Below are 17,163 nucleotides of genomic sequence, written 5' to 3'. Positions count from 1 at the left end.
CAAGACTGAAGATAGATTCGGTTTCGATCAGCACATGAGACGCAATCTTCGCGAACTTCTTCATAAGTGCTCCAATCTCTTCAATAGTTAATTAGTTGATGGGGAAATAGATTTAAATGAAGGGGAACTGGTACAATTAATAGACGACGTCGAACCAAATGGCGGGGAAAGTTCTGCCGAAGATTCTGATTGTGATGAATCCGTTAAAGAATTCAGTTTAAAGAATTCTTGTAAGGAATTAGCAGAAGGATTGGACTTGGCAAGAAAGTTATTTTATGGATAATGATCTGTCAATGGAGCGCTCCGGAAAATTCACGAGATATATTTGGATATTTGTTTCGTCCCGTATTATGAACTTAATAAAAAATTGCAGCATAGTGGTAAGCAAGGTCTTATTACTGACATCCACGTCCGGCCACTCATAAATGAAGAACATCTACGAAATGTTAGTATTGAAGACAGTGATGACGATTAAAATATACACTTTATTTTATTTTGCCTAGAATATTTGTATATTATGTGCAATTAAGTTTACGTTGAATTTATAATTTTTTCCAATTTTATGCTATGTATTTGTTTCATTGTTTATATGTTTTCTTAACTTATTATTTTCTTAACTTTCTTAACAAAGGCAAGTTAACTTTCTTACTTGACTTTGTCTTCAGTTCGCGCGATCTTTTATTAATACCGCACCAATCATATTCACTTCTTCATAGCTGCTCTATCTCTACTGGCTTACCATTGCTGTCTGTTTGGCGCTCATCTTTTACTTCTCATTAGTCATTTGTGAAGGATTGTTCATTACATATCTCAAGTCTTGCAAATTACTGGTAATTTTTGCTTGAAATAATGGGAAAGAAATTTATCTACGCTATTTGGGTAGATGACTTTGAAAATTCACACAAGGAAATTGTTCTCGATGCCAAAAGTAGCGATAGCGAGTAGGAGAACCTTGGTAAGTCACATTTTTTCAGTTTTTTTTCTGAATACTTTAGTTTCCTAAAATTCCCTGCATATATCTCGCACCACGATAAATGAAAAATCTTCGTAAGTATGGCATGAATTACTTGAAATGTGGATTTTCATGGACGGGAAATGAAGAGGAACCTATTCCATTTGTTCTATTAAAACTAAATCATAATTTTGTTTACATGAACATATAAATTCAAATAAAATAGACATTTACAATGAAATATACTTTATTTATTTATTTATTATTTTGATAAGGGAGTACTTGGTAATAATGGAAATTTAAGAAGGGATACGCAGATATCTGAATTTTGAGAAACACTGGGTTAGAAGATGTCATCTGAAATGTGATAATGTGCAGTTGTATTGTTAACATCCTTTACTCTCATAATTTGCTGCTTACATCTTCGTTTTTACTCCATTAGGCTTATACCCGAATCTCCACGCTTGCTATTAGCCCAAGGAAAAGTGGAGGAAGCTACCAAAATAGTTGAAATCGCAGTAAGAAGAAATGGGATGAAAGTCACCGACGTGAAGAAAAAGCTTGAAAGGCTATCAGAAGAATTAATAAAGGTAACATTAAAGTGGAACTTCATAAGCAAATATATTCTGTGTTATATTTTTTTCTATTCTTGTCGGAATGATCGGCATAATCCTACGTTGATGCGGTATATTGTATAACATCGTTTTGTTTAATTCTCGCTTCATTCTTCACAAGCAACAAGAGTATAAAGATGGATATCTGTATTCTCAAATGTGTCCAATAATACCGTAGCAGATAGCTTAAACAGTTTCTTTGGGTACTGTTTTCTTTCTCTAAATCGATTATCTTCTTTTGCTAACTACAAATTCCATTCAGAGTTTCCTATACCAATCTTTCTTCTCATATCAGAAAAAACATAACCTTCCGCAATATACAGAACACAACAAACAAACAAATTAAGCCCAAAAAATATCCACCTCCAACTTCTCACCTTCTTAAATTCATATCTGTAGTAAAATATTCTTCAGTATGTCGACCAGCATATAAATTCTCCAATATTCTGTCTGTTTCATCTTCCTCTACCCCAAAGGCTAAATCACGACAATAATTAGTCTATCGTCTTCATGGTTTCATATCAAAAGAGCTTTATTGATCAGTATTTCTTAGAAATTATGTTCATATGCTTATTGAGAAAGCGATATATTTCTGAGAAATGCAAATTATACAAACATCGGCATTTACGTCTTCTCTGTGACCTTGACCTCACCTATGACCTTTCTAGGTATATTTCCCACTAGTTTGAGAGAACATCTATCAAATAGTTTAGCTCATTCTTCCTTCGATTTTTTAATGATACTTGTGACATAATGATTAGAAACATATACACGTTAACACAAGAATAATGTTTAATTTGCCAAATATTTCGGTCTGAATATTACAGACCATCTTCAGTGGCTACATAGGAATAATTTTAAAAAAACAAAGTGGAATGCGAACAATTGATCATTCATACATGGAACGCGCCGCGTGATGTCATATCGCTAAGTATTAGAAGAGTAAACATTTATTAAAAAGCATAATTAAAGATATTAATTCAGAAATTCATATAATGATCTTAAATAACATTAGACTAATATAGGAAATTTACATTAAAAACAATTAATGTGTTATCCTGATTAAATTTTCCCACATTTTTGATACAGATATACAGTCATTACGATTCAAGTTAGGACGTTGAAGTAAGGCTTCTACACTTTCTTTAAATAAACGTTCAAATTTGTAGCGACATCTGTGTAGGAGGAGAGTCTTGGATCAAAGGATGTTGCGGTTTGTTTCTAATCCATGGTGAGCTAATCCAGATTTCTCAGGTTTGTTGTGTTGAATTGATGACTGATGCTCTTGAATTCTGTTTTCTATGGAAACTCCAGTTTGTCCAAAGTAAGAAAGATTACAATTACAAGGAACTTGATACACACCAGGTAGAGATAAGGTTGAGCGTTTATCTTTAGATGAAGGAAAATGGGTGGATAATTTGTTGATAGGTGTATAAGTGGCTGTTAGATTATATTTCTTTGGAATTCTCGAAATTGGTTCTGAAATCCCGGAAATGTAAGGAATTGGAACTCGACGTATTGAATCTTGGTTGTTCTGTGTTGGTTTATAAGAATCGAAAAGATGTTGTGTACTCTTTTCGGAGAAGCTATATGGCCTCACGACAGAGACTCCTTACCTTCCTTTTTAAGCAGTATCAATTCCTTACATCCTGGTATAAAGTTTACCATGGAGATTGAAAAAGACAACAAGTGATCTTTTTTAGACGTCCTTCTCATCCGTTCACTTTCTGGTATTCTTACAACAACAGTTTATAAAAGAAAACCAACTTTCACAGGTCGTTATATTCTCAAAGAAAATGCTCATCACCCTTGTCAAAAAACAGCAGTCAAAAAATGTTTAATCCGAAGAGCCAACACTAGCTTTTCAACTTCTCATTTATTACAGAAGGAACTTTCAACTATCAAACATCACTTGAAACTAAATGGCTTCTCCGAAAAGAGTACACAACATCTTTTCGATTCTTAGAAACCAACACAGAACAACCAAGATTCAATACGTCGAGTTCCAATTCCTTACATTTCCGAGATTTCAGAACCAATTTCTAGAATTCTAAAGAAATATGATCTAACAGCCACTTATACACCTATTAACAAATTATCCACCCATTTTCCTTCATCTAAAAATAAACGCTCAACCTTGTCTCTACCTGGTGTGTATCAAGTTCCTTGTAATTGTAATCTTTCTTACTTTGGACAAACTGGTCGTTCCATAGAAAAAAGAATTCAAGAGCATCAGTCATCAATTCAACACAACAAACCTGAGAAATCTGGATTAGCTCAGCATGGATTAGAAACAAACCCCAACATCCTTTGATCCAAGATTCTCCTCCTACACAGATGTCGCTACAAATTTGAACGTTTATTTAAAGAAAGTGTGGAGGCCTTACTTCAGCGTCCTAACTTGAATCGTAATGACTGTATATCTATATAAAAAATTTGGGAAAGTTTAATCAGGATAACACATTAATTTTTTTTTAATCAGTATAACGTTATTTAAGATCATTTATATGAATTTCTGAATTAATATCTTTAATTATGTTTTTTAAAAAATGTTTACTCTTCTAATACTTAGCGATATGACATCACGCGGCGCATTCTATGTATGAATGATCAATTGTTCGTATTCCACTTTGTTTTTTTTTTTAAAAACTATTCCTATGTAGCCACTGAAGATGGTCTGTAATATTCAGACCGAAATATTTGGCAAATTAAACATTATTCTTGTGTTAACGTGTATATATTTCGAATCATTCTTCCTTCAGCATGACCACCAGTCCATGTATCGGTTTTGGAACTTGAATGTAACTTGATGAGTTCTTTCTACAGGTGTTCTGTTAGGTTGAAATTGAGACCGATTGTGCTAGTCAAGTTTCTCGACATAATTTTCCTCACACGAGATCGCAGCAGTGCCAGGAGAAAGCCGTAGTAGTAGGATCCTGGCCTTCTGATAGAAACAGGGATCTGTTCCAACAATTCGATACATTACAGAAGTGTTTTTATAGTAACTAGCACATTCTTCTCTGTTTATTACCATGGCTGATGTTTGCATAGAATATCTTCTGTTGTTTCCTTTTCTTTTCTTTTTTTTTGTCTTCTTTTCCTTTAGCAAAATTTATACCATATTAATATCATGTATGGTTAGTTCGTAATTAATTTACTGTCATCATTGTTCTAGGAGGAAGAGAAGAGAAAGGCACATCAAGCCACAATTATCGATCTCGTACGATATCCCAACATTCGAAAAAAGACATTGAATATTTTTTTCCTCTGGTGAGTGTGTTTTTGAAAACTACTTCTTCTGTAGAATCTACTTCTTCTTCTTCTGTCAACTACTTTCTTAAACACGTTCATTAACAGTAATAATAATATAGATAAAGAGATTACGAGAAAATAATGGCACCTTCTCTTTCAGGTTCGTGAATGCCATTGTATATTATGGCCTTGCCCTGAACGTGGGAAATCTTGGCGGCGAATTCTTCCTTAATTTTTTCCTTTCTGGAATCGTCGAACTTCCAGCCAATATTGTGTGCATTTTACTTCTCAAGTACTTCGGACGCCGGATTCCTTTAATGAGCGTGATGGTCGCTGGGGGTGTGGCTTGCATGTTGACGATTCCCATACCTGATAGTAAGTTTCTTTTTGTTCGTAGAATTCTACAATTAATAATAATAATTCGCGGTATCTACAGGCCCTTTAAGTCTCACAACTTGCCAAGATTGGCTTTCGTCACCATGGGTAGTCTATGCTTAAACATCTGCGTAAGTTGCGTGTGTTTTCCTCGGAGATTTGCCCAGCTGCGGTATGAAAAGCCCTGATAAGGATTCTTTGCGTCCTAAAGTGGATTTGAACTGAGGTTTTACTAAAGGCTTCGTTGAAACCCAGCTGATTAACGCAGACTCTTTCATGAAGAACTTTATTATTATTATTATTAGTATTACTTTATATAAGGTAACCATAATATCAAGAGAAGTTACGCATTTGAGCTCAGGCAGATACCATCTCCCCCCGGAATACACACATATATAAAACAATGCGCTATAAATTACAGTCAAGCCGTGGTTACGGTGTACAGACACTGAATTATGCTAGTCATGGATTCGCTGTAAATACGCAGTCTCCCCTGTTACCAGAAGAACGTGTTATTAGCCCGACTGATGAACTGTGCTCTCTTTCCGCTATAAAGAGCAATTTACTCCGCAGGCGTCGATTTATTTATTTACCGTCTGGGTCGGAAGCTCTCCATATTTTCTCTTAATGTGGCAATAAACAGAGTTTGCTGCCACTGAACAGCAAGATGCGCCCACTTATTAGCAGATGTTGGTGACTGCTTATTTTCTTTTCTTTTTTTTTTTTTTTGATAAGGCGATCTAATTCAAAGATAGCAAAACCCCAGTTTTCAACTTCCCTAATCAAGCTTTAGTTTAGTTTAGGCCATGGTTTAACTTGCGATACAGTCAAGCAAACTGATTAATAACTACGGTACATTGCAGAGAGTTAGTTAGCTGTAAGGTAAGCGAAATATGTTTCTTATGGCATTTATGTGCATTTGTACACAAACATAATAATTTATTTGTTACCAACGTAGCATACACATGATATATACTTTTAATAAATCATACCATTTATCTTTCCAGGTCTTCTGTGGCTGAGAGTGATGCTAGCCTTAATCGGCAAGTTCTGTGTGGCCTTGTCGTTTACAGTTGCATACATTTACTCTGCAGAAACTTTCCCCACAGTAGTTCGCAATATTGGAATCGGAAGCAGCTCTTTATGTGCGAGGATTGGCGGTATTGTGGCGCCTTTCACTAGAGAAATGGTAAGGTCACATGGATTCAAACCAACCGATATTTGTGGGATTTAGTAGTTTAAGACAGGATAGTTGTGTGGGTTTAAACAAATTTTTCGGTTTCAATTTCTAAGAACTGTCTCGAAATTGCATCTGCATTTTTCACCATAAAATGTATTTCCTATTCAATCAAGAGTTTCGCTATTCATATGCCAGCTTTTTTTCCATGATCTTAATTACAAAGCATTGAAGTAAAGGCTAAATATAAGCAAGCTTTGAGTTATTAATTAAGCGGTATTCTCAACTTCGAGAATAAATAATCTTGGATTGTAATTAGTTCAGGAATTCGGTTAGCATTTATAGTTCTTATATTTATGTCCAGGATATGAAAAAATATCGAAAAAAGAAATATATCGAACATAGGAAGATATTGATCACATCTTAGCTGGACATGGTTTCGGTGGATTCCAAATTTAGATATTTGTTGTTGTTTTTTTATTACAAGTACCTTTTTGAATGTCAGACGAAGATTTTGATATTTGTGAGCTGCCAGTAGCTTGAACAAGTATCTAACTCGGTTGATGATGTATGAATCGTTTCCACGTTGTCGATAAACATGCTTAGTTATGCACTTTTGGCAACCCTTAAATATGTGGCGTACAATCTAGTGATTGGGTTGTAATCTGATTTTGGCCATTTTCCAAAAATTTCGATTAAGTCATAGTTCTAGACTAAATTTATCGGTCTTGTACTATAATGTATTCGTTGTTGCATATGATTTAGTTGTTTTTATTATTAGTTGAGATGTTGTTACATTTTGGATGCATATAAAATTTTTCTGGGCAATCTTCCTAGCCCTTTTTCAATATTACCCATCGTGTACTTTTAGGATAGGTTTAAGTGTCGGTGCAAAGGTTAAATTCTTTTAGATTTTCCATTCTTTAGGCGTTTATGTTTATTGTATTTTATTGTGTTAGTTTTTCAATTCTAATTTTTAGGACGCGCGCACACACACACACACACACACACACACACACACTGTTTTTCCCAATAATAGGGCAATTGCAAATTTTCGCAGAATGTATTCCTATCTTTTATATTCTTTATTGAGTTCGGCTAACCACACCTTAATTCCTTTTGTTATAGGCCAAATACACGCACATAGGAGTGGCATTAGGATTCTATGGGATACTTTCTGTGACTAGTGGACTGCTTGTGTTATTGATGCCAGAAACAAAAAATCGAGTTATTCCAGATACTCTGGAGCAGGCAGAAAAGTCTGTCCGGTAATTATTGAAGAAGATGCTTTATTTATAAATTTGTTATTCAATTCTAATTCTTCATGAAGACGAATACGCTGTTTTTATAGATGCAATTATCGAGAATGAATCGCGTAGTAAATTTTTTTTCTATTTTTATTTTTATAGGTTAAGTATACGTAGAAGGTCAACCTCGTCTCAATCTCAATCTCAGCACCACATTGATCGGATAGCGCAATCTCAGCAGCAAATAGACCAAGCTCCAGACGGAAGAGAATCAGTCGTATAGATACCAGGAGATAATCTGTTAAGCCATCGTTACGAGAAGAGGGGGAAATACCCCATTCTAACAGGTGTGTTACTTACCTCAGGGTTCTACTATGCATTCAAATGTCATCTCCATTCTTGGAAGTTCGGAGCACGGTGGTTACAATCAACGATCCACAACTATCTAAAGCTTGAACTCTTTTCGCAAATTTTAGTGAATTACCGATCATGGATCAAGAACTATTTACAAATAGGAAATATAAAAATGCGTATATGAATAAAAACTTTTATATCTGCTGATTTGACAGTACTAACTTGAGTATTTTTGACATTTTCATCCTTCCTGTCATTTATACAGAAGTCAGTCATGCACAGGTTAAATAAAAAAATAAAAAAAAGAAGATGAACTCAATCTAATTATCTTATAAAATGACTTACTTTTAGGTTGGTCTGTCTTTACTAGGTAAGTTGCTTTGTTCAAGATAATTTTCTTATTTTACTTACTGCCGACTTATAAAAGAAACTGACCTGCTCTGGACCATTGTTGAAGCGTGATTTGAAATTAGAGTATGAAATGTTGCCTAGCAACTTGTCGCTAATCTCTAACCAGTCAGTTTTGTGCAGTGTGTCTTGAATCTGCTAAAATGTTCACTGCTTACAATGCACGATTCGCTTTGTAAATGATTTGGAATGAATTATCTGCAATTTGCATATCTTTTGTAGAGTTTAACGCGTAACTTTATGATGTTAGATTATGACTGTTTTTATCTTTATTACTATGAATTGAATGTATTAAAACTATTATAAAGATAATCTAACGACTATTTTATTAACTGTTCTATAAATAACGGAATAGGCAATATTCAACCAAATACCTCAAAGTTCTGGTCTGTATGTCTTAGCGAAACGGCTGACCCCGATGTTTCGTACGGCTATTTTTTTCGGATGAAATAAAGTGATTGACCTCAATATAAGGATTTACGCAGTAGCGAATTTTTATTAAAACAACCTCCCCACTTTTATAGGAGGTGTGAGTTAATTAGCCCTACTTGTTTTTGAATACGTGTGTAGTATTAAATTAACTGGGAAATAAAGTGGATACACTTTGGTCAATGACCCGCTGTCAGTCAAATTTCGTTAAAATTTCTTTATAGTAAAAAAAACGTCACTTCTGATAAAAATGGGAAATAGTACTTATAATTGAATAGGCAATATTAATAAAAATTATCCGGAAGTGTAGTTAGTATTCATTGGAGAAAGAACTCTTGTTATTCAGAGGGTATGGAAGATGTGTTTGGTTGGAAAAGCCTTGGTTTTTATCCTCCAGGACGTGAAGAATCTTTAAACGCTTTTAAGAAGAAATATTAATTCCTTCTCATGTTCAAATATGAAGTGAATTTTATAATTTTTTTACTGGTTTTTATCCCCCTGTATAGCCTAATCCTCGCCCCTTCATTTATAAGATAATATGAACTAATATAACGACCTGAAAAAATCCCGTCACTGATAAGAATTTTTTTTCAGGCTGGGTAATTATTAATTTCGATTATTTGATGAGAATACTGTAATCCTCTTTTTAATATGAGTTTCCTTTTGCATGCAGTATCTCACTGTCAAAATGACTTATCTGGTTCGACGCTTGGCTGCCTTCTTTAAGTGCCAATGCAGCTAAGCCCGCGAGATTATAATTTCCAAGACAAATTACGACACTGATGAAATGTAGTGAAAATGCCAACATTGATTTCTAGAATTGTGACATGAATTCTTGAGTTTTTCCGAATATCTTTCGCTGTGATGCGTAAGCCTCGTTTCAGTTCCAAAGTTAAACAGGCGGTGACACACCGAACTGTCATATCATTGGTTAAATGAAAAGTGATTAAAGAGGATTTTAATTAATAACCTAACCTGAAAAAGTTTTATTATTCAGCTAATTACAATCACAAGAATCATCATCCTCACCTAAAGAAATTCAAATTAAATGATTGCGTTTTATTATCCTTCATAAATTTAAAGAATTCTCAGATTCAAAAAATGTAGACATTCTTTTGTAATCGTATGAATAGTAGAAATTACGTGTGAATATTTTTAAGGAGAACTCGTTGGTATGCTATCGCAGCTCTCCCTTATCCAGGCAAGTTTGTCAGAACTCACCACATGAAAAATTCTAACAATGCCTAAATGAGTGTCGCTTGCCAAGGTTGTGTGTGTATGCACTGATGCACAACACTGCTTATTAATGTTATACGGCGAAGAGAAAGGTTATGTCTATGGTGATGGCAGTGAAGGTAGATGCTTGTGTCCAAGACAACGGGTGATAATAACCGTGACGATACATGCCACTTGATGGGGAAATACCCACACTAACTAACATACACTGGAGTTTAGGCAACCTATGATCAAATGATCACGTTAAAATCACCACATAGTGAAATTCCATTAAAACATGTTCAGCTTATTATAGATCTGTTAAATGGTTCAAACATTTAATAAACAAGATAACTTCGAATTATTCCACTTTTCTAAACTTTTCTATACGTTTACATGTATTCTCCAGCCTTGCGCTAACAGTGATGTACAGCAGATCTTTTTTTAATTGCCTCTATTCGTATTTTATGCATTCACTTCTAGTACATTGAACGACATTTTCATCTGCTTGTCTCATATTAACGAGGACTGAAGCCATGAATTATTTATTTTTAGTAGGGAACTCTTAATTAATTAACGTAATATTATCTCGTAAGAAGCAAGAGATATGCATTAGGTAATGAACCCTATGAAAGAGGAAAGAGAATATTAATTTATTTCATCGAAAACAAAATATATCCAATGTGCAATGCACTGTATAGTATATGCAATGCACTGTATATATATCGAGGTCAAACTTTAGAAACTTTAGCCGGTATCCCATAGAAACTTAAAATCTTTCCTTAATAAAAACTTAATATTGATATTTTATTAGATTCTAATGCAACACTACGTTGTAAAAGTTATGTGGACGCTGCGGTTTTGCCCAGTACTGTGTACCAATAAAAAAATTAAAAAAAAAAAAAAACCCGTGGACTTGCAAAGGACGTACACTAAATGAGTATATGATACAATAAATGGGGCTTAAATTAATGAAGACTAGTTTCCTGGGACATGTTATTACAGGCTGCCATATTAGTCATCGTTCAATCTGTGCAAATACGGCACAACTAGAACATCTAAAATCAATTATGGCTGACATTAGTCAAAGAATGAAATGTGATGGTGAAAAGAAATAGGACAATCACAAACTTATACGGGGGGGGGGGAAGGATACGCGAAGGCTGGAAAATTGCCCCATCTTCCTTTTGTCAGAATCCACCACATCAGTGGATTTAACAAAGAGTGTCTTTGATTCTACAAGTCGGTGCTAGAAACGATGTGTGGTGAAATACACAGCCTCCTTTATTTATGGAAATGTCTTTGCGAACACATTTCCACAAAAAAAGTTACGTTAGGATACACAGTTCGCCAAAGTTGGAAAGATATACTTCACGAATTACGTTATATGCTAATGAAATCAAATAGGCGTTTTGGGATATCTTGGCTGCCAGGAAGCAGTTATTTCTCACAATGTGTTTTGATTTGAGGAGGACTTCTCTGGTTTGGGACCAGAACTTCTTCCTTGTTGTATACTGCCTGAAAAGAATTCCGGACAACTATTATGTCGATGTTCTGAACGCTTCTATGTTACTTACATTGCGACAATTCACAATACTTACATATTTTCTATCATTTGATCACAATACTTGGAAATATATGAGTTTGTTCAGTTGTTTAACATTTTGGATACACGTAATGAGATATCCGACACACAAATTCTCATACTGTGGTAAGCCAACCCATATCTCATCACCACCAGGCATCATTCGTTCCATACGCGATAAGACATAAAGAATTGCTACTAATATTCGTAAAAAGGAACCAAAAATACCTAAGCTCAATCCTACCAAAGAATGGTTACAATAGAATATGAATAAAAAATCCCTACGTAAATTTCCAAAACATTCATGGATGGGCAAACCAAGACTTTAGAGGAGCAGTGATTCTTCCATATATATATGGAAAATGATAAAACGTCCTGTACAGTGCAACAAAAACAAGGGACAATTTTAGTCAGGTTTGGTCGTCACTAATTCATCACATCACGCACATAGTTACCAACAGTCCACGAACCAGCAAATAACGTCATAGCAAATGCGCAGTTTCCATTGTTATTCATGTTCAAATATGTATAACTGTTATTATTCCATTTTTAGTTTTTTTTTTAGTAAATTCAAGTACCGTAATTATCGTGATGACGTAAAATCAAACGATTTTCACGAAACTAGTCGTAACATCAATAAAAATCGTATAGTGTCGACGAAGGATATAATATTAGTAAGTTACATACAGTTCTTTTTTCTCGATCTGTTTAACTCTGATGTTAGTGACATGCTGACAATAAACAGAGTTTATTGTTTAAACTTTTAAACAATAAACAGAGTGAAAAATTATTGCCGCCTACCGGCAAAAATCATACATTACGAAATAAACTAATTTTACTAACACACTTCAGTGGAAAAGTACAAGACACATTTAGAACAGCATTGGTCAAATTTGTTTATTTCGTAATGTATGATTTTTGCCAGTAGGTGGCAATAGTTTTTCATTCTGTTTGTTGTAGTAATTGACAAGAGGTTTAGAAGATATATGAGATTTCGAAAATAATAATAATAATAATAATAACAAAGGTCTCGTTGAATATGTTCTTGATGGTGATTTAGAAGAACACTAGAGTATGCAGGGAATTTGAAATTGGAACTGAACCCCATTTAATTTTGACCATGATGAAAATGAATTTCATATTGAAAAGAAAATTATTATTATTATTATTAAGAGAGCCCTCCAGGGAGTCCACATAGTACACGCACCAGCTAACATACTTATTCTTGAATTCTTTCACACTGCTTGCACTCACAACATCCAATGGTAATCCATTCCAATCACGCACCACCCTCTGAGAGAAAATTCTAGCCCTCACCTCCTTCTTAGTGGCATTCATTCTCAGATTCCAAGGATGACCTCGCATCCTTTCAGAAGTTTGTAAGTCTCAATCATATCACCCCTGTTTCTCCTGTTTGCTAGTGTCTGCAGTCTACAAATTCTCAATCTGTCTTCATAATCAATATTCCAATATCCTGATATCAGTTTTAACACTCTCCATTGCACTCTCTCCACTGTATCAGAATCACAACGGAAACCAGGAGACCAGACCTGCGCACAATAGTCCAAGTGAGGTCTTCTCAAGCCCTTGTAAAGACGAACAAAACAACTTCCTTTCCTTGCCTTTTCATGTCAAGATTCGTTTCAGCGTTGCAATTATTTTCTGAATTGTATTTGCAATCTATGATAATATAGTCCTCGAACTTCAACTTCCTATCTACTAGCGCTCCAAGATCCCTATCCTCATTAGCTTTTTCTAGCATAATCCCACCAACTTATTATGATATTCGTTTTCTAATCACCAAAGTGCATGACTCTACATTTACTAACATTAAACTCACAGACATTTTTAGAGTCCCCAATTCCAACCCTATTCAAATCATTCTACAAGTTCTGCATATCAGCAGCACTCCTGATTACCTTACCTAATTTTGCATCACCAGCAAATATATCGCATATCAAATCCACCCCAGCATCATTAATGTACAGCTTGAATAACAACGGACCAATGACTGTCCTTAAGGCGCACCACTGATTACCTTAAATCTTGCAGACTCACTTCCCCATGTATCCTTTGATATCACTTTTTGATATCTGTCACTGAGCCATCCTTTTATGCATGCCAAAAGCCCATCCAAGCCCATATTCTTGAAAACACTGAGAAACAGAGAAAAAGGCACTATAAAAGGAATCAGGGTTGATCAATGTGACAGAAAAATTGAAAATATTCTAGATATCTGGAGTAATCAGCCTGATAGCTTGTTATACTATTAAATGAAATAAGCAGTGATTACGTTCCTCTTGAGATATTCAATGAGAATTCAATCAGGCGTATAACATATGAATACTTTACGTAGCAAAAGCATTCAGAAAACTGATATATGGAAAATCAGCTGGAGTTGATGGTATTCGACCAAAAATGCTCAAATACGGAGGGATAAAAGTTTTACATCACTGGAATCACTGCAAAATGACTGATCAGAAAGTCGAATTTCAATTAATTGGAGTAAGGCTCTTGTAGGTCCAATCTATGAAAAGGAAAGTAAAATGTAACTTGAGAACCTTCCTATTGAGGGTTCCAGGTAAGATACAAGCAAGGATATTTGAGAACAGGCTAAGACAATTGTGAAAAAGAAACTTGGAGAAAATACGTTGAGCTCAGGACAAACAGAGATGGTCACGATCAGAATTTCAATTTAAGAACAATAATTGAGAAACTGTGGGAATATAACAAGGATCCGTATTATACTTTTGTAGATCTGCAAAATGAATATAAGAGGTTCCAGGACAAAACCCCCTCAAAACGATATAATTATATGATATAAATGGGACATTATACAAAGCCATTTTCCATATTAAACGTTTCAGTTATTTAGATACAGTGAAGATGGTAGACAATATCAAAATAGACAAAAGAATAAGCAAATCTGGTATGGTAGAGTGTCAACTGAATATGGAATAAGAGAGAAAATGCTAAGATAGCAGGAAAAGACCCAGAGAAAGATCAAGTCAGAAGGAAATTATTGTAGATAGGAGGTTAGTAATAAAGAAAACGTACTATCATAGCATCCCTTTACGGTACATAAGAAATTTATGATGAGAACGTGATACCCACTTAAGTGAGTATAACCTTCGGCATGTAAGATGCCTCGATATCGCACTGCTTAAAAACAACAAACTCTTGCTGGGATCGAGTCTAATTCGCCTTTCTTTTATTCACTGCTCTTATAGCTGTTTGAATGGTTGGTTGTCGGTAAAAAGTTGGTCAACTTCCTGGGGAGAGTTAGTCCTATCCTAGAAGTGAATTGCCTTTTCTGTTAAGCTCTAGTTAGAGAGAGGTTCAGCCCCGTGCAACGAACTCCTGCTGACTGTCTTATATATTCTTACACATTTTACCGCGTAAGCTTCCGTAACCGATAATTCAGTGAAATAGGTTGGTTGCTCCTTATTCCCGATAGTATCCCATGTCTGTCAAAGCGTGTGTTCAAGGGACCAGTTTGCCAGCTTTGCGGGATGAAAAACCCCCAGATAAACTGGTGGGAAAAAACTCCACGCCCAAGACCGGCTAACTTGGCTATGGCTGAGGAAGATCCTTCGGCTGCTCACGTCGTCGACGGGAATCGAACCTAGGACACGCCTTCCCCAGGCATATGGTTGCGAAGTGCATTGCCACTAGGCTAACCGCGCAGACCTTGAATTAATAACCTGAAGAAAGATGTCCGAATGGATGTCAAGAATTCTCTTGACATCCATTCGACTTTGCGTTATTGGCAAACAAAGAAATTTTATTCTCAATATCTGAACCTCAATCACTTATAATACAGTAAGCTAAGAGGGAATATTATAAGATCTCCTCTAAATATATAAGGAGGACGTGAGCAAGAAGGTGATGAGCAGAATTTTTTTTTTGTATGGAGAGTGATGAAGTGATTGGAATGTACTGCTCGATACTATTTAAGTCTAATAACTAATTTCGTATCCATTTTACCAGGAATTCATCATTACCTACTTGGCACATTTCATCTGTAGGCACCTACGTAAAAGGCCTTGGTAAATTGCAACTAAAACAGATCGTAACCATTACCTTGGTCTATTTCCCTCGTGGCTTCACATAAAAACGATCAGTTTGTCATAAGTGAGCTACATTTAGCGCAACCACTCTGTGTCCTATTCAACAAATGACCCTTATCTGAATATCCCAGACACGATTACTATTTTCCTTTACCTTGTCTGTAACTTTATAACTGCCCACTGTTTGCTATGCCACTCTTTTGAATTGGAATAATCCTTGCAAATCTCCAGTCATGATAAAACTCCACATCACAGAGATTCATTGAAGACGATTAAAATTTGAATTGATTTACCACGAAATTTATGTGCTTACACCAAACCAGTACACTATTTCCACTTTTAGCCTTATCAGTTGCCAAATGACTTAGCATAGCAACAATTTCCTTCTCATCCTCCTCTTGTCTCAAGCGAATTCACAGAATAATATGCCAGTTAGGATTACAACACAAGAGGGCGACAGTGTGCTTTTCGCTTTCTAGCCTACAAAACGGGAACAGGAAAGAACTCAACATTGCGGTCTTTTAAATAATCCTAGTTTCAAATTATTCATTTCTGCCTACCATCAACACCTTATTTTTTCTTTCATTTTTATTTACATGTAACATTATTTATATGAATGAAATAAAGAGCCAAAAGGCTTCACTTCGGCGGTGTTAAAATTATTTAAATTAAGGGGATATTTAATCCCACATTATTTCAAAGCCGAATAGGAAAACTCTAAGATTGAAATCAAAGAGTTTCATGCCGAATATAGCAAACTATAAAAGCTCAGCGAGTCCAAGCGTGAGCAAACACCTGGGTGGTACAATATCGAGCAACTCGTTGTAATGGTGGATAAAGCTAGGATCGCTATTCTTAGCGTGGGATTAAACGTGGGATTAAATATCCCCTTAATTTAAATAAATTATTTACATCACTTATTCCATCTCCAAGAACTCGCGATATAACCTATGTAAAGTATTCCCCACTTCTGTCATCATAGACTCTTCATAAATTCTAAGCCTACTCGTTTATTCACCAAAAGCCAGCTATTGTCATCTGAGATGCGAGTAAAATTATCCGCCATCCCTTTTTCGCTTTTAGTCCCGGACCGCTCATCATCCCCTAAACTGCCTTCTACTAGATATCACAATTCGCTATACAATTCACTTTCTACCCTGTTTCAGACTTACTATCTGCAATATTAGCTTTAATTTAGCTATTTTTAAGCTCACAAATAAACACACATTCACATTATCTTCATTACATTCTTCTAACTTCCTATGGTTGACAACTCCATTGGTGCCAACCATAAGAAGTTAGAAGAATATGATACGCATTTAAAACTGCATAATTTGCATAAATCACCAGTGTTTGAGATTATGTATGCAGCACATAAATAATAACAGTGATATGATTGGCATCAGTATTATTGCACACACACCAGCATCTCTGACTGGAGAGGCGAAGCATTTAGATGAAGGTATTCACTTACCCAGAGGATAG

The 17,163-nt window shown here is 35.2% G+C and overlaps 2 protein-coding genes across 3 annotated transcripts in view; one reads left to right on the top strand and one right to left on the bottom strand.

Annotated features, from left to right (window-relative positions):
* Positions 1–8,178, top strand: part of LOC150096218 (organic cation transporter protein-like) — a 28,296-nt gene extending 20,118 nt beyond the window's left edge. For both annotated transcript variants that reach the window (XM_090409226.1, XM_090409225.1), the window contains 6 exons: positions 1,395–1,542; positions 4,742–4,836; positions 4,979–5,193; positions 6,201–6,382; positions 7,499–7,638; positions 7,780–8,178. In XM_090409226.1, the coding sequence (XP_090265352.1) occupies positions 1,395–1,542; positions 4,742–4,836; positions 4,979–5,193; positions 6,201–6,382; positions 7,499–7,638; positions 7,780–7,900 (901 nt within the window). In that variant the 3' untranslated portion in view covers positions 7,901–8,178. The remainder of the gene's footprint in view (positions 1–1,394; positions 1,543–4,741; positions 4,837–4,978; positions 5,194–6,200; positions 6,383–7,498; positions 7,639–7,779) is intronic.
* The window catches only part of LOC150096217 (uncharacterized), a 67,244-nt gene extending 58,717 nt beyond the window's left edge, over positions 1–8,527 (bottom strand). Inside the window, exon 1 of the mRNA XM_090409006.1 lies at positions 8,317–8,527. The gene's annotated coding sequence lies outside the window, so the exon portion shown is untranslated. The remainder of the gene's footprint in view (positions 1–8,316) is intronic.
* Positions 8,528–17,163: the final 8,636 nt, after the last annotated feature.

This window comes from Typopeltis vanoorti, chromosome 19 (genome assembly GCF_054136105.1).
Source record: "Typopeltis vanoorti isolate ZY-2024b chromosome 19, IOZ_Tvanoo_1.0, whole genome shotgun sequence".
Lineage (NCBI taxonomy): Eukaryota > Metazoa > Arthropoda > Arachnida > Uropygi > Thelyphonidae > Typopeltis > Typopeltis vanoorti.
Note: the sequence above shows the minus strand (reverse complement) of the source record. Positions and strands in the feature narration are given on the sequence as shown.